Raw genomic sequence first — 24,140 nt, 5'->3', positions numbered from 1 at the left:
TATTTTGTGCCAATAGGTTTTGCTTAGTCTTGTGTAACTTTATTACTCTGAGTTTGATTAACTTAAACCATTTAAGGCAATTGGTTTCCTCAAACCATTTAAGCAACGATATAGTTGTTAAGAATTAGTTAGCTTTGTTACCCGAATTCAAACTGAATGAATAAAATTAACCTTAAATATCTAAGTTGAGTTTACTCTAAAGATTGACTAAACCAACTGTTACAAACCTCTCACGTCTAGGGAGAATAAGGAATGCAACATCAAAACACTGAACATGTAGTGGAAAACAATCTCACACAAACTTGTAGGTAAAGTGATAATTTATTACAGTGAGATACGAGATGAAAAGAGGAATACCCCAAGATACTTATTTACATAAATGTACAACTTACATACAAATCTTAACCAAGGAAAAGGTTCACAATAGAACGAGGAAAAGAGAAAATAACTAGACCGTGCCAAATCAAAGAAAGAAACAAAACAAACCAATCTTACTATATATAAACAAAAACATTTTCTAATCTAACTAAAATCAACATTCACCAAAAACCCAAAATTAAAACAAAAGAAAAGATCTTCAGCATCGAAGACACCCTAAATCAGGGGTGCCCAACCCTGCTCCTGCCGATCGACTGTCCTACACAGTTTTGTAACGTAAACGCATTAGCTCAAATGATATACAGGGAATTTTAATAATTAATCAGGAATATGATTAATATATATTGCATATTACAGTTACATAAAAATTATTGAAGCTGAAAAATAGATAAATTGAATATATCAATATTCCATTCTTCAGATCAATTATCCTGATATCCTTCTCTGGAAATTAATGTAATTATCGAACAGTTGTTTGTCCAGCAAACGACCATAAGATTAACTTATCAACTTCTCATAAAAGTTATCACTTCTTATAATTCCAGGAAGATCAGTTTTCTGGCCATGAAAACTATTCTCCTGTCCTTATAAATTTAGGTTACTAAAACCGTAATCAAATTGTAAAGCTTGTAGCTAGATCCAACATTTCAGGGACTCGTAATGTGGGAAATATAGACAGAATATCGCAGATATATTGGGTTTTAATAAATGAACTAAGAATACATCAAACTACACAAAATACACAGATTATATGTCTATGTACATAAAATACAGTTAAACAATACAAGATAACGAATAACAGTGAGAGGGAGAATAAAATTATCAGACTTAGATAAAGATAGAATGACAGAAAAGGATGAGAGAGAGAATGAGAGAGAATTGAAGAAGAGACTGGCAACTTATTACCAACAAAGAACCCTTTTGAGAGACACCTAGACTCAGCTTTAAAATATGTCAGATACTTGCAGTTTGAGGCACTCTTTTGTGGAGCTGAGAAAAAGGGATCTGTGTGTCCCTTTTAGAGGTGAGCTGTGTGTCCTGGTTTCTTCCGGAATTGTGTAGCGGGAAGATTTGAAGGTTCATTTGAACGTAACGTTACCGAGAATGATTCAGACTAAGTTCATTCAGCTCGTGAATGAACAGAGGCGAATAGGAAAACGAAACTAGACTATAGAAAACATACAAAGAAATAAAAGAGAAGAGAATCAGGCTGAAGCCGGTCCGGACTTGGGTTTCCAAAGTTTTCCGAAGGAGGGAGAAGAGAGAGAGTTTGGAAACTGAAGGTTCGGACTTTTATCAGTGTCCCGTGTACGCCTCCTTTTGCGTGGAGGACGAATCATCTTAGAGCATTCCGAGCGGAAGATTTTTCTTTGTCCTGTTAGACACGCCCACTCGAATGAGTCATGAGTGAGATCGAATTTGAGAAGATTTGCTCAAGACATATGAAATGTGTCAAATGCTACAAATTACTGTAATTGGTTATCGAAATTCAACTCCATCAGGTCGAGAGGATCACACAGGTATCAAAAATAGAATATAGACGTTGTAGCCATGCAAAGATACATTATTATGCATTAGTATAGGCATTTGCAGTTCGATTAATGTTACAATAGGACATATATATGCTTTCCTATGGTTTATAAACACGTCTTAACACAAGAGGGATATATGTAGTACATCGAAAAGTGACGTTATGGGTAAAAGTCTCTTGTGTAGTGGGTTTCTGCATGTGTGTGTGTGTGTGCGTGATTGTGTGTGTGTGTATGTGTGTGAGGTATCTGTTGCATCCCGTGGTACGCGTACCATGTGAGGGGTTGGGGGTTTAATTTAAAAATGGCAGTCTCAGAGACAAAGGTAGTTTTGTATGCAACTTCACTTATCAGCCTGAGGAGTCATAAAATTGATGAGGGAAGCAGTTAGTCCTAGACACTGAATGGAGTCTTTGTAATTTGCCTTCAGTTCACAAAGAACAAACGTTAGACACAGTATGGAGTTGTTCTTGCGCAGCACGGTGATAGTTTGATAACAACAGGGGCCTGTTTGTTGATTAATCGATGCGTCGTAAAAAAAAATTTAACAAGCGGCCTGCTTGCAGACACTTGTTAGACATCGCGGCACCAAGCCACATCATTTAAGGCTTTCACACTTTGAACATATATGTGGTCATATTTGTTCAGCATGAGAAAAACAATCAGGATTCGGTCAGTCGCTACAGTTTATTTCCAACCCTAATCAAACACACCTGAAGCAACCAATTAACGTCTTCAGGATCGTTGAAAATTAAAGGCAGGTGTGTTTGATTAGGGTTCGGAGATGAACTTCGCAAGACAGTCGATCGGCAGGAGCAGGGTTGGGCACCACTGCCCTAAATAACACTACAAACCAGAAAATACAAAGAATCTCACGTGTCGCTAAACTAGTGTTCTATACACAATTGACCAATCAGTGTGGCACATGTAACGAACTGCTCCGAGACACAAAGGTTGAGGATCCAAATGCAGTGTTTTAATGAAAGGGTAATCCACAATCGTAGTAAAAGACAGGCAAAAGGTCAGAGCACAGTAAAGCAGTCCAATCAAACAAACAAACAAATCCAGAGGGTGAGACAGGAACGGGAAAACCAGGAACATGGTACAAGACTCCGCAGGGAATGAATGTGAAAACCAGGCTATAATAGGGTGAGTTAAACAAGGTAATGAGACACAGGTGGATGTAATCAGGGATGATGAGTCCAGGCAGAGAGTTATGGGAAATGTAGTTTGTGAGGGAATGACAATAGTCTGTTGTGGAGTGCCCTCTGGTGGCTCTCAAGGGGACTCCAGCTGGTGACCGTTACAAGTCTCACCTGTTCTTTTATCTTCCCCGTTTAATAACAGGTCTATCAACCAGAACAGAAAAACGGCATTCTTATCATTCTGTAATGCTGGGTACACACCAAAAGATTTTTTACGTCTTATAAGATTTTCAAAATGTGACAGACCACAAACATGAGGACAAAAAATCCTAGATTTAAGCGTTTTGCTCCTATAGTGTGTGGTGTGCCATGATGTGACAAAGACAGCACACCACACACAAACAGATTTTCAACCAGAGTCTCGAATATGAACACAGGGAATCTCGCAAAATATCGTGAGACTTCAGAATAAGCATGACGGACAACATGCAGGAAGAAATTGCGATAGTGTTTGGAATGATTTTCACAGAAAATTCACGTGAAAAAACCATTGTAGGCTACCTACCATTATATATAACCTTTTATACAGAAATATATTCATTCTTTATTGTCTTTATTTATTCTTTATTGGATTTATTGTCTCTTTAGAAAAAGTTATTTAATCCCTCTATAGAACCTCACTGATCCCTTAACACTCAGCTTCTTCTTTTTTTTTCTTTTTTTTTTTTTCTTTTTTTTCTTGATTATTATTGAAGAATTACAATTACAGTCAGGGGGGTACAAAGAGTAAAGCCGATAAACAAACATAAAAAGACATATACATAAACAGTGACAAACTTAAAAGTTAAACAAAAATTTGAAAATGTTTACAGATTGAAACGCACTTTGCAGCTTTCTTATTTTTCAAACCCAATTGTGTTTAGGTATTGTAAAATTTCTGCACTTAAAATGAAAAACAAAGGCTTGTTTCCTCGAAATTTATACTTATGAATACTAAATCTTAACATTAAGCTTCCTGCAAGTGTGTGTGTGTGTGTGTGTGTGTGTGTGAGAGAGAGAGAATGACCGTGTCTTCCATCATCTCGCTTTCTGATTGGATATTGTTTTGTTTCACGTGATAATCTCCAGAGCGTGCGCGCGTTTGTCCTCGGGGTTCCCCCCACACATCAGGATTTCTGATCGTAAATATTAAACATGTTTAATATTTACGATTCGCGATCGGAGCGGCTCCGACGTTCTTCCGAGCAGGTTCGGACACTCTTAACACACCTCACACCAAGGGAAAATCTGATAAGATAATCTGTTAACCATCAAGATAATCGGGACATAGCTAGGATTGTCGGAAGGGGGGAAATCGGCCCAAAATCAGCCCGATTATCTTTTGGTGTGTACCCAGCATAAGTTACACACACATGCGTGTGTGATGATCACTGTGGGTTTGTGTCTGTTGATTCTGTTGAATGTGATTGTGTCTGTAGTGTCTCTTTATTCTCCATCAGCTGATTCAGAGAAGGTCAGACTAACATCTAAAACCTGTAAGTAAAACACAGACAGTAAATGTGTGCGACATTATTGCATTATCATACTCTATTTACTAAGTTCTCAAAGAATGAAGCGAAAAAATTTGAGAAACACCAACCCCAGACATATGATAACATTGGACGTAACATCAACACTAAAATATAAGTGAATTTAACTCAATGTATATGAGTTTACAGTACTCTTAAATGGTTAAAAAAATATATATAACTTAAATGGTTTAAGGCAATCAGTTTCCTCAAATGGTTTGAGTTACCGTAACTTATCGGGTTTTACAGCACTGCACCTTTTTGGCTTTTAACAACATCTGTGATGAAAGGAAAGATTCTCAAAACTTTTAAAGCAAGAAAGGTTTATTTATTTAAGTTACACATTTAAATATACAGACAATAGAATGGAACAACTGCATACTTTATAGTAAATATTAAATTAATTTTACAGTGCTTACTGCTTAATTGCATATTCCTTCAATTCGCAAACAGTGCAAAAATGACAATATCTGCCCTCATAAGACATAACTGCTCACATTCACACATATCTGATAATCAGAAACTTCACAGTCACAGTGAGGTAATAAAAAAGACTTATCCTAAACATGTAATACATAACAATACGACTGTAAAGTCCACCAGACATTGTGCTGCTTCTACATTTTTAAGATAAATAGCACAAAAAGTAACAAAACTACAATATTACCAAATTCCATTTCAAAATACATTATTAAAAAGATAAACAAGTTGAACTTCATGTATCTTGATATCAGAACATGAGGACGTGATTCCATCAGACATTTCTACAGCCTGTCAAACTGTGGAAACCACTCAGATGCTCCTCCAGTGTACCAGAGTATGTTAATTTACCCTTATTAGCTGATAATTCTGAATATGTTCAAGAAGCACACATTTCTAGCATAGCCCTCCTCTGAGAAAATCTAGCGATACGTTTATATCAATCTCATCTGAAATGAGCAGTGTTGGGGGTAACGCATTACAAGTAACATGCATAACCCATTCAGATTATTTTTTTGATGTTACAAGTAATGCATTACAAGTAACGTGCATTACATAATCAGATTACTTTTTGATGTTACGAGTAAAGAAACACATTACAAGTAGCATGCATTACGAAATCAGATTACTTTTTGATCTAACAAGTAAAGTAATTACAAGTAACGTGCATTACATAATCAGATTTTTTTATGTTACGAGTAAAGTAATGCATTACAAGTAACGTGCATTACATAATCAGATTACTTTTTTATGTTACGAGTAAAATAATTAATTACAAGTAATGTGCATTACATAATCAGATTACTTTTTGATCTATCAAGTAAAGTTTAACTGTGTTAGGACTCATTAGATATTGCTTGATGCTGCAATATTTTTTTTTTACCTACAAGAGTCTCCTAGGATAGAAGGAATGGGTGGATATTCCGGAGCAACTTGGCATTTCTGACTGACCATTGGCCATCTTGGTTTGGAGGGGGAAAAAATCGACACACAACGGCTTGCTTGGTTGCAGTGTATAGGATGATGCACCAGGGTCCACTGAAGAGGATGATGTGCAACTACGCAAACAAAACCCGTGCAAATTCCAGAAAATGCTTTTTTAATAGCTATCCACTGTAGTGACCTCTATGCATGAAAGGGTTCAAGAGGTCATGACATAAAATTAGACGAAGTACATTTGCTTTATACATTTTTTTTTTTTTAAAGCTGTTAAAAAAATATGAATGAAAATACTTTTATTCCTTGTCATCATGTAAGACATTGTGGCTTAAATGATACTTTATTGACAATAGGAAACTCTGCAACAGGAAGATGTATATATTTTGTGCTGAGAAGGTCTTTTACACTATAAAACATAATATAAAAAATGAATTAGAACAAAACTGAAGAGCTGTGTAACTATAGCCTACCTTTAATTTACTAAAAACTGATTCTGGAGAATCTGGACAGGCAAGATTATAGATTAGTATTAAAACATTTCAAAGAAAAAGGTTTAGATAGACAAGTGGAAGTGCTTTATGTATGCATGGGGACATTATAAGTAATATTATGGGCTGTTTCTATTTATTTCCTGATCCTTTCAGTGCTTCACACTCCAGTCGAGACGGTGGCGGTAATGCAACAAAGGTTGTTGACAAACACAAATTATATAAGAAGAAGTAAAGCAGGAAGAGTTTGTCATTCATGGCTGCATTATCGGCATGGCACCTCTATGGGTTGAACGACCAATTTGCGACAATACGGTTTCGGGAAACAGTCGTGACTAGCTAGTTGATTTTTTCAACGATGCTTCATACTATGGTAGTGAACCAGTGAGTTACGTCGTTGAACGGGAAACACACCCCAGTTCATCATTGGTCTGTTCCTGCAATTTTGAGCTCTCAAACAGAGTTGAAGCTGCTGAAAAATATCTGAGTGAAACATAATATTTCTTTAATGCTGGACTGGCCGTCAGCTCCAGTGTTTCTGTCCTCCACTGTGTATTTTAATGCTGATGTGTTTTGTTGTAGAACAGCGCCACCATGTGACATCAGCTGACTACTGCGGCTCTGAGCTTCTCTGATGCTGATAGTGATGTTGGGATGTTTTCTCTTTCTGTAGATGATGTTTTGTCCCGGGGCTCGATATGCCTGGATGACATGGTTCAGGGGGACACTATCGCTCGACTGCACTGTCTCTATGTCGTGTTCAGAACACTCACAGTTTCACATGAGAAAAGAGGTGAGGCAAGGCAAGTTTATTTATATAGCACATTTCATACACAATGGCAATTCAATGTGCTTTACATAGAAGAAATTAAAATAATAAATAGAAATAAGAATAATTAAAACAGTTTAGAATAAACAATAAAATAAAATACAGTACAGTACAGATATTACACACTTTACACAAATATTCTCCCATTACTCCCATTACTACAATCCCATGTGATAAATATTAGATATGTTAGATCAACTATTTTCTTGAGTTAGCATGAAAACTATATCCAGTGATTAAAAAAGACTTATACACAAATGTGTGTGTTTTTCATCTGCAGATCTTTCCAGTAAAGAAGAGCAGAAAAGGGCTCCGCTAATATTTTCTCCAGGATCTGAGCAGCTTTGACACTAGATGATGAATCCATCACCATCTGAGACCGATATGAGCTCAAACCTGCTCTGCTAAATCTAAATGAAAGTATGTGTGTATTTTGCACAGTTCTGATCTCAGACCTGAAGGCTGTTTAACAGTAATCTAGCGCCATCTTTACCCATGAAGCTCTTTAGAGATCAGATGCTGGACTACAGTATTACTGCTTCATGTCCACAAACACACTGGATTCATCATCAGAACCACAAGATGGAAAACATTTACATTTATTTATACATTATACATTATACTCTTGATGTACATCTAACATGCAACACCTATTTTGGTTTAAAAAAAATTTAATTTGAAAAGTTATAGAAAATATTAATTGTGGCAAGTGTCACAAGTTCATATATAAGAACGATTGATCCTCAAATCACCATCTTTATCTGTCATCAAATCACTACAGTAAGAACTACAGTAAGAATGAAAATAGCAACTCAATTTGCTACTGAGATTTAACAATGTCTTGGTATTTTGTAATTGAAATGTTATTATTAATAACATTTAAGTTTTGACTTGGTATGAGCAGATCTTATTCGTTCATTAATTAAGATGCATTATCTTAAACTCATAATTCCTTCATCACTCCAATATTCATCAATCTGCATTTGGTCCACGTGGTTTTGCATCCGTTCCTTTTTTTAACCATAAAGGGAAAAATGAAAAAAAGAATGATTGTATTTTAAATGTCACATTGAATAAGAAAATAGCATTAGAACTGTACATAGAAAATGCTGCAAATAAAATATGAATTTTCTCATTTTGGTTTGATGTTTTACACTTTTATTAAACATTTAAAAATGCACATTTAAAAAAAAAAAAGTTTACATAAACATGTCAAAGTTTTCTTGGGCCAAATTATAAATAATATTTCTCCCGTACTTTGGAATGTAAACTAGAATCATGTCTGTGAGTCACACAGAGAGGAGATACAAGAGCTGATTTTAAGACAGATATTGCAGAGCTCCTGTCCCAGCATGTTGACGGCGCGGTTGTTCCCCTCTTGCTCCCTTTAAAAGTCAAGCCGTTCTCACTCTCAAAGCTTCCGAATGAAAGTGAAAGTATTTCCACATTTTTACAGACTCCATTTTACTCTCGGAATTAATATTATTTGAATCGGGGAAAAAGAGCATTAAAGTGTCTAATAGTGATATTTACAGTCGTTTATGGATTTACATGATCTTGATGGAAAGTCAGGAACTTTTTGAGAATCTGTGTCTATAACCTTAGATTTTGATTAAGGTAAGTCTTAAGGTGAGACGCTTGAAGTGACTTCTGCATTACCTGAAGTAACCAGAAATACTTAAAGTAACATAGCCTATTTAAAGTTCATAACATAATATGAAGTTCTTGATCTTGTTATTCATATCCTTACTGTCTTTGTTGGACATATAGTTTGATTATAACTGTCTGTGTAAATTAATGTCCAGTATAAAGAGTTCTGTTACAACCTGCCTCAATACCAGAATAACATCACATGAGCAAACATGGACATCAGATTACATTGTTTGAATTTGTTCTGTGAATGATTTAAGCAGTTTAATTACACATTTAAAGAAAATGTAAACAAAAGGAAACCTTTTTGAAAATTAAATAAGTTTTAAAAAATATTGAACAAATATTGCATGCTATAGCCACTTGAACAGTTTGTGAGCTTATAACTCCATTTATTGCAGCATTTCTGGCTTCAGTATAAGTACATTGTCTGCTCAGCCATGATATTTCTATTGCTTATAGACATATAATGATGCTAAAATGTTAACATGAGCGGGGGAAGTGACATTTGCTAATGGAAATTCAGCACAATCTTTTGAAAAGGATTAAACTAGTGAACCTGCAAGTTTTGTCATTTTAACATTCATTTACATGATCCCTAAATTAGAAGTATAATGCTCTTTTTTTATTAATTTGTTATTTTATTGTCCTGCAAATTCTTCATATTTTTTCCACCAGGTTGTTAGTTTTATACTAATACACAAGATGTAATATTTTATATGTATATAAAAAGTGTTTATCAAATTCTTGCAAGTCCCATTGTAACATTTTAACATCATTCATGAGAGAAAATAATGTTGGGAAGTTGCAAATAATTTTGTAATGTATTGTATTTGAGTGTTTCTGATCTCTTACTCGAGCATATCCATGAAGACTGAATGAATCATGGACGACACACACACATTCAGACATGGAGATTCTTCTCCAGGATTCAGGTACTTCAATCTTCATATGATCTTAATGTTATAGAAGACTCATTTTCTGCACATAACAGGGTGTTGTGTGTGTTTGCCAGGGTTGGTATAGTGATCTGTTGTCTCTATCATATTCTGGTGCCGGGATATACAGTAGTTGGAGCCACTCAGGTTCTTTAAACACTGTCCAAAGACACACAGATACAGTAGACAGCTAGATGATATATGACATTATCCTTGGACAGTCTCATCACTCTTCAACACACTGTCTTACAGTTTTTCTCCATTGGTTTGGCTCATTTCTTGAAACAGAAATGACATTCTCAAAACAACATGGACAAACCTCCAAACCACTTGGCAATTGTTCACAACAGAATTGAATTTCTCATTCATTTCATCAAATTGCAAATGTCTACGTACATGTAGCAGGTAGCCTACATTTAGCACAATTTCCAAGTGTATAGATCTTGTTGATCTAAACTGATTGTTGATTCCCAGTCTAATGGTTGTTCGCTCCAAAACGTGTCAGCGTCATTTCATTGTATAAGTCATCACATGATATATATATATATATATATCATATAATATTATTGGCCACCGGGCCACGGTGGATGTCCCAGGCCAGCGAGGGGGCAATATAACTATGTGTGCTGCCATATCTGAGAATGGTGTGGCCCCTCACATCCCCAGTCTTGGCCCATACAATACACAGAAGCTCCTCATCTTCTTGGACCGCCTTCATATTGATTTTATCCCTGAAAATGAGAGAGGTCTCGTTGGGCCTCACCTACCACAATATGTCATTGTATGGGACAATGTGAATTTCCACCGTGGCCCGCTCATCAGAGCCTGGTTCACTACTCATCCAAGGATGGTCATGGTGTTCCTACCACCTTACTCTCCTTTCCTCAATCCTATTGAGGAATATTTCTCCGCTTGGAGGTGGAGAGTGTATGAGCATCGGGCTCAAGATCAGAGGTCCCTGCTCCATGCAATGGACGCTGCGTGTGCGAATATTACAGGAGATCAGTGTAGGGGATGGTTGCGACATGCATGCCGTTTCTTCCCTCGTTGCATCGCAAGGGAGAATATACGCTGTGATGTGGACGAGAATCTGTGGCCAGACAGACAGCAGCGTGTGATATGGCCAGGAGGGTGAGGACAGTGGCCAGTGAAGAACTGTTAGTTGTGAAACTCCAGCTTTATTTACAGCGCTGCATATCATTTTCATTGTTTTTTGTTTGTGTGTTTATATTACAGTATATTATGCTGTATGCATTTTCTTTTTACTCTGATGTATGGAAGTTACTTTATGTGTGTGAATGATAATGGTTACAATTTCCTTGGCAGTATGAGTGCAGTGTGTGATGTCAGACCTTGGAGGCTACTCTTACTCTAAAATCCTATTTCTTTTTTTTTTCAGTTTTATACACAATTGTATTCTGTTAGCTAGACAAAAAACAGTACAGTAACTATTGTCAATGAAGGACTGGGCTAAGACTGAAAGGTGGACATGAGGGATATATCAATGGTCCTCTGCCATAGTGACAAAACATCTAAACATTTTGACTCGCAGTGCTTACACAATGCCAAAGGGACGAAGCCATGGTGTTGTGCCGAACCATCCACATTATTTTGGCAAAAGCACTAAGAGTGTTGAGAACGTCCGGTCTGTTTCAAGAAATGAGCCAAAGCAATTGAGAAGGATATCTGCCATTTTCGTGGCACTGACTCTTTATATGGGAAAGGAATTTAGATTTGAAGCATGAGTGAACAGTTTTGGGAGAGATATGGGCTTTTGCAAGTGAGCTATAGTGTTGTGCTGAACTGTAAGACTGTTTTGCCAAATGATCTTAGAGTTTTGAGAATGTCATTTCTGTTTCAAGAAATGAGCCAAACCAATGGAGAAAAACTGTAATAGACAACCTTCTCATGTGGGATTTATTTTCATGTTAAATCAGCCAAGTTGATTCTTGTCTCTATTATCTGTATTCTATTAAAGTCAGTTTAAGGGTGACAGATCAATCTCACCGGAGTCCAGCTGTGTGTCCATGAAGAGTGACGCGTCTATGATGGAGCCAATAAACTTTAAGGGAAAACACACATCAACTGATCTGAGGTACAACATTTTTGTTTAGACAGACAGAGAGACCACAGACACACACACAAATAATGCATGTATGGCATAATTTGGCAAACATCCACTTACTATCAAAATACAGAAATAGGTGATGATATTGTGTAAGCATGTATAACTCAGTGACTCACACTATTATAAAGCGCTGCAATAGCAGGAGTCGAGCACAGGATCAGGTCTCCTCTCACAGCTGATCCAGAGCTTCAGTCCTGATGTTTGACGGACAGACAGTTGGTTAAGTAACTGCTGTCGTAAGGTCAGACAGAGCTATTCCAAATTAAACACATTCACTACAGTTTTTGACAGACGATGAGAAGCTGCTCGTCTTATAGATGAATGTTTAGCGTGTTCTAGCAGTAAAGTGTGTGTTCGCCTGTCACAATATGAGTGACTGTGAGTCTTCTGACTCGAGTCTGTGTCTCCAGCACTTTAAGATGTTCTTTCAGATCGTCTGATTATTAGCATTACTTTATTTACTCTATCTGACCTTTTAAGTTTTCAGTTATAAGGTCTTTTATTGTCATGACAAATATTTCTACATTTGTATTGCCAAATGTTGCTGAATGCAAAATGAAAACAGTGCAAAGTACTGAATTAGAAAATAAATTAATTAAATGGCTTTATAAAATAGAATGATATTACTGTCAGGATCACCGACTCCATGACCTCCCTCTCTGACGCAGAGGGCGCCGTCACCCGAATACTGACTTTCCCTTACGAACTGCATCTCCCATAGTACATCATTCCTGGACTAATCCCGCATCCACCTGCCATCAATGATCACTCACACACCTGCATCTCGTTCCATACACACATAAAAACCACGCTCACATTACAACCAGTGCAAAGTCTTGTTTTGCTGTTGTGAACATTTCTGAGCGTTTCTCCCTTGTTTCTGCCTACCTGTGTTTGACCCCATCTGATCTGATCTTCTCGTTGCCTGCCGCCTGCCTATTGACCCTCTGCCTTGTATCTGGATTCTGTTTTGCCTGCCTCTGAACCCTTGCCTGGACTATCACCTCGTCTTTGCCTGCCCTGCTCTGTCTATTCTGCCCGTGCCTGACCTTTTCCTGTCGACTATTCTATAAATAAACCTGTTGCAAATGGACCTGACTGATTCTGATGATTCATTACAATTACAACTTGTGGACTCTTTTCAATAATTAAATGGTTATTTAGGTTTTCATTTTCATTCGTATAATCTTATCAAAATATGCCTTCCATATGTTGTCTTTATCATATTAAAGACAACTTACTATAGAGTAATGTTAGTGTTTGGTTTTGGATTAGTTACTTGTAATTTAGCATAATTTAGTGTTATTACTATAGTAATTATATGTAGTAACGTGTAACTAAAAAGTGTTACCCTATATTCTATTGACTACCCTATTGTATTATCTCTATTTTAATACCTTTGTTTAATTTAAGTCAGTTTAAGGGTGACAGATCAAACTCACTGGAGTCCAGCTGTGTGTCCATGAAGAGTGATGCGTCTATGGATCAGCCAATGAAATTTGAGGGAAAACACACATCAACTGATCTGAGGTACAACATTTGATAGATAGATAGATAGATAGATAGATAGATAGATAGATAGATAGATAGATAGATAGATAAATAGATAGATAGATAGATAGAAAGATAGATAAAAACATGAAATGTGCTTAAAAGTCTCAATGTCATATTATGCAACAAGGATCGAAGTGACATTTTACTAATAGATGATCTACGAATCTCTGTGTAGTTTTGACCTCCCTCTACAAAATAAAAAATAACCCAGCCAATGTCATGGATGAATATTTACTTTCTTCTTCATTTATTATTTATTTCACCAGGAAAATAACTCAGAATTATGTTTGTCCAGGTACCTCTGGTTGAGGCGACACAGAATGACTCTATATGAATTCTTGTTTCTGTTTTCTCTACTCTGTTGTATTGTCTCTGTTCTGTCCATGTTTGTCTATAATAAGTGAACAGTCTATGGACACACAAGGAACATTTAGGGGAAGACACATGTCATCTAATCTGAGGTACAACATTTCTGTCATAAAGATATTTTACTATCACTTTTACTACTTTATGTTGTTATCTAATCATTTATTCTTTTAGTCATGATTCTCAACTGGTCCAAAGCACATTTAAATCAGATCTGCTGAAGAAGTTTCAGTGTCTGTATGAAGGAACAGCAAAGCAGGGAAACCCAACACTCCTGAATGAGATCTACACAGAGCTCTACATCACAGAGAGTGAAAGTGGAGAGATCAATAATGAGCATGAGGTGAGACAGATTGAGACACAATCCAGGAGAGCAGAAACAGAGGACACGCCAATCAAATGCAATGACATCTTTAGACCTTTACCTGGACAAGACAAACCCATCAGAACTGTGCTGACAAAGGGAGTCGCTGGCATTGGAAAAACAGTCTCTGTGCAGAAGTTCATTGTGGACTGGGCTGAAGGGAAAGAGAATCAGGACGTCCAGCTCATATTTCCACTTCCTTTCAGAGAGATCAACTTGATGAAGGACAAAACACTCAGTCTTTCAGATCTTCTCCATGTCTTTTTCCCTGAAACAAAAGATTTGGAAATATCCAGTGGTGAATATAAAGTGTTGTTCATCTTTGATGGTCTGGATGAGTGTCGTCTGTCTCTGAACTTTAAGAGTAAAGTGAAACTGTGTGATATATCTGAATCAGCCTCAGTGGACGAGCTGCTGATGAACCTCATTGAGGGGAATCTGCTTCCCTCTGCTCTCATCTGGATCACCTCCAGACCAGCAGCAGCGGATCTCGTCCCCTCTCAGTGTGTCCATCGCGTGACAGAGGTACGAGGCTTCAATGAGCCACAGAAGGAGGAATACTTCAGGAAGAGAATCAGTGATCAGAGTCTGGCCAATACAATCATCACACACCTGAAGTCCTCGAGGAGCCTCCACATCATGTGCCACATCCCAGTGTTCTGCTGGATCTCAGCCACTGTTCTAGAGGAGATGTTGAGTGAAGCAGAGAGAGGAGAGATTCCCAAGACTCTCACTCAGATGTACACACACTTCCTGCTCATTCAGACCAACATCAAACATGAGAAGGACTATGAGAAGAGACTAAAAGATGAAGACATGATTCTCAAACTGGGGAAACTGGCTTATCGGCAGCTTGTGAAAGGCAACCTGATCTTCTATGAGGAAGACCTGAGAGAGTGTGGCATTGATGTGACAGAAGCATCAGTGTACTCGGGATTGTGCACTCAGATCTTCAGAGAGGAGTTGGGCTTGTATCAGGGGAAAGTCTTCTGCTTTGTTCATCTGAGCATCCAGGAACATTTAGCAGCTGTATATGCACACATTTACTTTACAAATGAGAACAGAAATGTGTTTGACAAAACCAAACAAAGTTTCTTTACTAAAATCCCAAACCAGAAGAAATATCATTCATTATCTGAGCTGCATCAGAGAGCTGTGGATGAGGCTTTACCGAGTAAGAATGGACATCTGGACCTTTTCCTGCGTTTCCTTCTGGGTCTCTCATTGGAGTCCAATCGGACTCTCTTACGAGAACTACTGACACAGACTGGAAGCTGCTCCTACAACAAAGAGGAAACAGTTCAGAACATCAAACAGAAGATCAGGGAGAATCGCTCTCCAGAGAGATCCATCAATCTGTTCCACTGTCTGAATGAACTGGGTGATGATTCACTGATGCAGGAGATCCAAGATTATCTGACATCTGGAAAAATAAGAGGAACCAAACTCTCCTCTTCACAGTGGTCAGCTCTGGTTTATGTGTTGCTGACATCAGAGCAGAAGATGGATGTTTTTGATCTAAAACAGTTTATTGGAGCCAATAATAGAGCAGATGAAGTTCTTCAGAAGCTGCTGCCTGTGGTTAAAGAATCCAGATCAGTTCAGTAAGTCACTCTGACAACAATCATTACACTGATAAAACAGGATCATATTTATGATTTTAGCATGTGTTTTCTAACCAAAGCAATAATGTAATAGGAGAAACTCATATATATATCTTAAGTAACCCTTTACAATAACAGTACATGAATAATTATATACTAATACCTGAATTAATAGTTATTTCAACATGAACTCATGATTAGCGAATATATGAACTAATAATGAACCAATGAAGAGCAATATTATCTACAACAGAGGTCATAAGGATTCATACATGAATAACAGAAGCCTTAACTACATGTTAGCACATGTTTGATAATTAATACATTAATTAACATAGGGATAAACTAAATCAACCAGGCTCCGTAAGAATAAATAAGTGCTCTGAATTTGAATCAAACATGATTTAATACTCTCAACGTTGTCTTTTTCTCTCCTGTGGTGAATAATGAATGCTATACAAAAATAAAATATACAAAAAAAGTTTACCATCAAGTAACTGAAAAGGATGTTTAATCTTTATTAGATTCTTTCCAAAGCTTCTGAGGTCATTTTACTTTTGATAGTTTTTGATAGTGTTTTATGGTGCTATTTCTAGACACCTTTAACCTTATTTTGATTATTCTCAGGTTAGGTAAAGTACCTCAAATCTGTCCTAAATCATAAGCATCTGAATTTTCATACTCACAATCTATAGGTCAGAAGACTTCCTCATGGTCTGTTCAGTTCAGTTTATTAGAAAGCAAAGACTTTTGGCAGATGAGCTTCTTAGTTTTAATTAAATATAGTTTTATTATTTACAGGTTAACTAGTTTACAAAAAGGCATACTTGTAACAGGACAATTGCATTTTTTCCACAACAATAGTTATAAGCATGCTTGGATTATGTGAAGAGGTGACAACTGCTTTCATATACAAATCTGTTGAGAAGAATGGAGAAATTCATATATCTTATCATTTATATCAGTGTTTCCTGAACTAAGAAACTAAAGAGTGTCATTGTTCTCTACAGGTTGTGGGATTGTGGTGTTACAGATGAAGGTTGTGCCGCTCTGACTTCAGCTCTGAGATCAAACCCCTCACACCTGAGAAAACTGGATCTGTCATGGAATAAAGTAGGAGATTCTGGAGTCAAGCAGCTTTCTGATCTACTGCAGGATCCTCACTGTAAACTGGAGATACTGTGGTAAGTTTTATAAAAGACTCAACGTTGTCTGTTTCTCTCCTGTGGTGAATAAGATTGTATAAAATGTCCCAACATAGTCCTCTATTTAATGGTAAATAATGATTGCCATACAATTTTTTTTTAAATAATAATAATAAATCTACTGTGAAATTACTAATGGGAATATTGTTTTTAATTTCGTTAGATTCTTTCCAATGTGTCTGACATTATTTTACAATATTAATGATAGATTAAACATGACTGGATGATGTAAAGATGTGACAACCGTGTTCATATACAGATATGTTGATGATTTTTGGGTACTTGCTTAAAAAATGAATATTCGGTTACACTTTATTTTAAGGTGTCATTGTTACAGTGTAATTATATATTTAAGGACTGAGTAATATTAAGCAACTACATGTACTCACTATAGGGTTAGTGTAGGATTAGGATTTGGTTGAGGGTTAGTTGCATGTAATTATGCATAATTTACTGTTATTACTATGGCAAGTTTATGTAACATATGTAACAAGGACGCTGTTAAATAAAGTGTTATCGAATATTCTTGTCATTTTTATGATATGGAAACTAACCCGCTCAAGCAGTTTGTAGAAGCGGGTCTGAACCTTAGTCTGGACCTGTTAATGGTGCCGTGGATTAAGTGTCTGATTGTGAAGTTCCTGCTTATCTGAGCTGTAGATCCTGAACTGAGAGACTGAAGATTGTCATTGTTCTCTACAGGTTGAGTGATTGTGGTGTTACAGATGAAGTTTGTGCTGCTCTAACTTCAGCTCTGAGATCAAACCCCTCACACCTGAGAGAACTGGATCTGTCATGGAATAAAGTAGGAGATTCAGGAGTCAAGCAGCTTTCTGATCTACTGCAGGATCTTCACTGTAAACTGGAGATACTCAGGTAAGATTTTATAAAAGTCTCAACGTTGTCTGTTTCTCTCCTGTGGTGAATAATGAATGATATACAAAAATAATATATACAAAAAAGGTTTACCATCAAGTAACTGAAAAGGATGTTTAATCTTCAGAAGATTCTTTCCAAAAATTCTGAGGTCATTTTACTTTTGATAGTTTTTGATAGTTATAAGCATGATTGGATGATGTGAAGAAGTGACAACTGCTTTCATATACAAATCTGTTGAGCAGAAAGGAGAAATTCATATATATCATATCATTTATATCAGTGTTTTCTGAACTGAGAGACTGAAGAGTGTCATTGTTCTCTACAGGTTATGGGATTGTGGTGTTACAGATGAAGGTTGTGCTGCTCTGACTTCAGCTCTGAGATCAAACCCCTCACACCTGAGAAAACTGGATCTGTCAAGGAATAAAGTAGGAGATTTTGGAGTCAAGCTGCTCTCTGATCTGAAGGAGGATCCACATTATAAACTGGAGACGCTTGAGTGAGTAGTGATGATTAAAACTGTTCATATTTTAATTGAAAGTTAATTTAGTTTCTTAGTTTACTTTCATTGTGATGGTGAATTACTCACTATAAACATGTTTAATAAGAGTTTAATTCATTTTTTTATATATATAGTGTATAGCAACAATCAAATATCTTCAAGTTCCTTTTATTTCAAACAATTCAATATTTTGTTTTTATCATTGTATTTTTTATCCCTAAATTATGTATTTTGAGAGAATGTCAATTGCAATAAAAGATAATGGTAAATATTGATCACTAGTTTCTAAAATAAATAAAACTGACCCAGTGACACAGAAAGAGGACAGACATACAGGGTTATAGATAAGCTTTAACAATCGTGTATCTCAGTATTATATTATAATCTCTCTCTTAATCATCTAAGTAGTTTCTTTTAGTTGTTCTAAAGTGGATAATGCAATGATGTCGCACATATTTGACTGTCTGTGTTTTACTTACAGGTTTTAGATGTTAGTCTGACCTTCTCTGGATCAGCTGATGGTGAATAAAGAGCCTCTACAGACACAATCACATTCAACAGAATCAACAGACACAAACCCACAGTGATCATCACACACACATATGTGTGTAACTTTACAGAATGATCCAATCCTTCATCCAAGGTCAAACAAGGAAACCTTCAACCAGATGGAACTGGATAAATATTCTGAATGTTCAGATCCAATCTGACTCTGACCTGTAATGCCTGAATCATAATCATACACTGTCCGTTCGTTGGTCAGAGGAGAACTGAGCGACTGAGTCTGGTTTCTGCCAAGGTTTTCTTCTCCATTCTGTCACTGATGGAGTTTGAGTTCCTGCCACTGTTGCCTCTGGCTTGCTTAGTTGGAGACACTTAATATTCAACAATATTATTGATCTGCCTGCATTGTCACCATTATACAAGAACTGAAATGAGCTGGACGATGACATCATGGTTTTCTCCAGAGCGGCTATATAGATAAATTAACCAAATTAATAACTTTTTTACAACAGAAATTAATCAACACTGAACTTACTTAAGCTGGACTATGACACTATTTTCTTCTAGATCTGTTGTACAGCAGGAACAAACTTTGTTGCATTATTTTCCTGTTATCTCTGTAAAGCTGCTTTGAAAACATCTGTATTGTAAAAAGCGCTGTATAAATAAAGGTGACTTGACTTTTGTTTTTACAGAAGTGACATTGTAACGAGGTATGTTGTTACGGGAAGAAGGAGGCGGGAACCGGCGAACATTCAACAATATTTAATGAATAAAATGACACAAATACAAAATAAAAATAAAAGCCAGCAGCCCCTCACGGACGACTGCTGGCAACATAAACCAAAAACAAAACATCAACTAAAACACAGGCCTGTCCTCTCTCGCTCTTCACTGTCGTCGCTCCTCCTTTATGCTTCCGCTCCTCCGTGAGAGATGCGAGACCGGTGCGTCGCGCACGTGTCGCTCATTATCAATCGCGCCACCGGCCTCGCGCCGTCCTCCCACGGCCCTCGACCTCGTCGTGCTCGCCACATACCCCCATCGCCCCTCGCAGGCCGGGGGGCACCCACGAGACTGCGCTTACTCCCCCTCCCCCCCTCCCCGGGGGGACCGATCACGGCGGCTGCGGTACCTGGGCTGGAGGTATGGATAGACGAGGTGAGGGAAAAGGAGACGGAAGCACGAGGAGCGACAGAGACGAGAGAGGGGAGAGAGGAAAAATAAATAAATAAAAAAAAATTCTTGATCCGGTTCCCGGACACACTGCCGCTCGGTCCTCAACCAGCTGAGAGTCACTCGCGGTGCCATGCGATGGTACTGGACATCCGTTGGGGAACAGCTCGACGCTCCTCCGCCTCCTGGCGGACGGCGATGGCTCCTCCGGTTGAGGGCAGCCGGCAGCGAGTCTCCCGTTCCCTGCTCCGCCCCCATCATGGCCGACGGCAACAGGCTCCGGCCCACGGCAAACGGGACTCCTCCGCTCCCTCTCGGACGGCAGCCACCCCTCCTCGACCCAGGAGCACGGCAGCGAGCTCGAGCTCCGTCCCCCCAGTTCTTCCATCGCTCCAGCACCATCGCCTCGGGCAGCAATCGGCGGCCATCGCTCCCTCGTGCTGCCCGACCTCCTCAGCACCGCGATCCCCCCCAGCAGCGAGGGCTCTCCGACAGCGTGTCCCTCCTTCTTCCCGGGTTTCGGCACCAGTGTAACGAGGTTCAGATGTTATGGGAAGAAGGAGGCGGGAACCGGCGGACATTCAAACGTATTTAATAAATAAATACACAAATACAAAAATAAAAGTAAAAGCCAGCAGCCCCTCACGGACGACTGCTGGCAACACAAACAGAAACAAAACATGAACTAAAAATCAGGCCTGTCCTCTCTCGCTCTTCACTGTCGTCGCTCCTCCTTTATGCTTCCGCTCCTCCGTGAGAGATGCGAGACCGGTGCGTCGCGCACGTGTCGCTCATTATCAATCGCGCCACCGGCCTCGCGCCGTCCTCCCACGGCCCTCGACCTCGTCGTGCTCGCCACAGACATTTATACTGTAAACGCTCTACTACAAACATCTCCATATATAATATTTATTTAATGATTTAATTTGAGTAATTCAGCCCACCAAACATATTCAAATGCCTTTGATTATAGTAACATTCACAATTAAATCATCTATTGTCTTTTCTTTTCTTTTTTATTTAAAAGCAATGATACATCACCACTTTTAAATGTTAAATGAAAATCTATTTTCTAAATTTGAATTCATAATCTATGGACACCTTTCAGTAATAAAATGGTTAATCATATTTTCATTTTCAGTTGCAGAATATAAATTCCATATGCTGTCTTTAATCTATTGCCAACTCCACATTAAATCTTCTATATGAATGATTAACTGTATTCTATTATAAGTCGATTCAGCAGTCAGAGATGAGGTACAGCATTAATGTCTGGATAGAGAGATAGAAAGAACTAACTAGATCTTTCTATGTGAGGTTTATCTGTCAAATTAACTATATTAATGCTTGTCTCAATTCTATTATCTATTATTCATGTTCTATTCTATAAGTACTTTTAACTCTTTAATTTGTGGTAATCTATTATTGTAATATTTTGTTCATGACTCTATATTAACTCTTTCCCCCGCCATTGATGGAAATTTCCAGCTTTCTGTTGTAACACTTCAAATTAAAGACAAAATGAAACACAAAAAAATAAGGGGGAACCACATCCAAGTATATTTGCCAAACAACAGTTCAAAACAAATGCATACCAATTTTTTTTTTTTTTATGAAAAATACAACCACACCAGAAATCAACAATAGGCCTACGCCACAATCACCAAAAAACAGCTCCAAAGAGTCCTTCACTATCAACTTAGTCCATAAAATGTCCACACAGAAACACAAACGTCTCGGTTACATATGGTAACCCTCGTTCCCTGAGGGAGGGAACGGAGACGTACGTCATGGTGAACGGCGAATAGGAATCTCGCTAGAGAGGCCAATCTACTCGCCCCCCTAAGGAACCTGACGACCAGGTCGTGCTTTCCAACTGTTTTACCATCTATGTGGTCATGATATGCTGAAATAGCGGCAGCATGTACTTTGAGGATGGAGGGAGACAGCCTTCGCTCCAACCCTTGCTGCAAGAGAGCACTGACCCTATCGAACATCTTCGGGGGTCCTCTCTGTGAGAGGAACACCACTCAACAAACAGGTTCCACTTCAGGGCGTTCGCACGTCTCGTAGGAGTTGTGACATGCGACGGGAGCGTAGACCACCTTGTCGGTTGATGTACGCAACGGTCGCAGTGTTGTCTGTACGGACCAGCACGTCTGTGCCCTGAAGTGGCCTTTTTAAGCGGCTCAGAGCGAGACGTACTGCAAGCAACTCGAGGCAGTTGATGTGCCAATGCAGTTGGGGGCCCGTCCACACCCCTGACACTGCATACCCCGTTGTACGTGGCACCCCAGGCAGTGGCATCTATGAATACCACAGCATGCCTGGACACCTGTTCCAGAGGGACTCCTGCCCGGAGGAACGAGGGGTCTGACCATGGACTGAAGGTCTGGCGGCACTCCGGTGTGATTGCCACCCGGTGAGTCCCGTGATGCCACGCCCATCTCGGGACTCGGCCGTGAAGCCAGTGCTGAAGCGGTCTCATATGAAGGAGCCCGAGCGGAGTTACCGCTGCTGCCACTGCCGTATGCCCCAGGAGCCTCTGAAAGAATTTCAGTGGGACCGCCTTCCTGCCTTTGAACGTGTTCAAGCAGTTCAGCATCAACTGAGTGCGTTGCTCTGTGAGGCGTGCTGTCTGTGCGACCGAATCCAACTTCATACCGAGAAAAGAGATCCTCTGCACGGAGGTGAGTTTGCTCTTTTCCTAGTTGACCTGAATACCCAGCTGGCTGAGGTGCCTGAGCATGAGGTCCCTGTGTTCGCATAACTGATCTCGAGAGTGTGCTAGTATGAGTCAGTCATCGAGATAGTTGAGAATGCGAACGCCCTGTTCTCTCATGGGAACAAGGGCCCCCTCTGTGACTTTCGTGAAGACAGGATTGGTTGCAGTGTATAGGATGATGCACCAGGGTCCACTGAAGAGGTTGATGTGCAACTACGCAAACAAAACCCGTGCAAATTCAAAAAAATGCTTTTTTAATAGCTGTCCACTGTAGTGACCTCTATCAGTGATGCGCGGGTTGATCCAAAATGAGCGGTTACCCGCGGTTACGAGTCATCCAAAAAATGTTTTAATGATATTCAGGTCGCGGTCGGTTGGGTCGTTTGAAATAAAGAAGCCAATTAAACCTTTGTAATTTATATAATGGCCTACTAGACACAATTTTCTATGAAATACATAGGCCTACAATTTATTGGCTGAATAACTGTCGTGAAGATGACGCACAAGCTCAGTCTGCAGGTAGAGACAAGATGGAGGCAGCAAGAGAAAAGGTGAAGACTGGGGAGTGGAAGCTCCGCAAATACACAAATAGAAAGAGCAAAGTGTGGGAGACATTTGCCGAAATAATGAAAGATGATGACCAAAGTGCTGGCTTTGTCATGTGTACTTCTTGCGATGCTATTTACACATTTGATAACTTCCTACGTCTATGGCCCAATGACGCTACGATGAGCATTTACTACTTTTAAAAAATGCGGGTCAGGAAGCGGGTCGGGTACAGTATTGTCTTCTTTTTTTTTTGCGGTCCGAGTTGTGGGCGGGTTAGTTGAAAACGTTGGTCGGGTGCGGGTTGTTTATACATTGACCCGCGCATCACTGACCTCTATGCATGAAAGGGTTAAAGAGGTCATGACATGAAATTGGACAAATTACATTTGCTTGATGCAAAAACAGTATTGAAAGCTGTTAAAAATGTGAATGAAAATACTTTTATTACTTGTCATCATGTAAGACATTGTGGATTAAATGATACTTTATTGACAATAAGAAACTCTGCAACAGGAAGATGTATATATTTTGATTGTGCTGAGAAGGTCTTTTACACTATAAAACATAATATAAAAAAATGAATTAGAACAAAACTGAAGAGCTGTGTAACTATAACCTACCTTTAATTTACTAAAAACTG

The 24,140-nt window shown here is 38.6% G+C and overlaps 1 protein-coding gene across 1 annotated transcript in view; it reads left to right on the top strand.

Moving 5' to 3' along the window:
* The first annotated feature begins 9,856 nt into the window (after positions 1–9,856).
* The window catches only part of LOC311300172 (uncharacterized protein), a 35,151-nt gene continuing 20,867 nt past the window's right edge, over positions 9,857–24,140 (top strand). Inside the window, exons 1-11 of the mRNA XM_084424305.1 lie at positions 9,857–9,941; positions 11,923–12,039; positions 13,486–13,602; positions 14,028–14,087; positions 14,167–15,960; positions 16,971–17,144; positions 17,868–18,041; positions 18,370–18,543; positions 19,746–19,755; positions 20,339–20,813; positions 22,524–22,597. Of these exons, the coding sequence (XP_084280431.1) occupies positions 9,892–9,941; positions 11,923–12,039; positions 13,486–13,602; positions 14,028–14,087; positions 14,167–15,960; positions 16,971–17,144; positions 17,868–18,041; positions 18,370–18,543; positions 19,746–19,755; positions 20,339–20,813; positions 22,524–22,597 (3,219 nt within the window). The 5' untranslated portion in view covers positions 9,857–9,891. The remainder of the gene's footprint in view (positions 9,942–11,922; positions 12,040–13,485; positions 13,603–14,027; positions 14,088–14,166; positions 15,961–16,970; positions 17,145–17,867; positions 18,042–18,369; positions 18,544–19,745; positions 19,756–20,338; positions 20,814–22,523; positions 22,598–24,140) is intronic.

Source organism: Rutilus rutilus (assembly GCF_951802725.1).
Source record: "Rutilus rutilus genome assembly, chromosome: 11".
In the NCBI taxonomy this organism is placed as follows: Eukaryota; Metazoa; Chordata; class Actinopteri; order Cypriniformes; family Leuciscidae; genus Rutilus; species Rutilus rutilus.
Note: the sequence above shows the minus strand (reverse complement) of the source record. Positions and strands in the feature narration are given on the sequence as shown.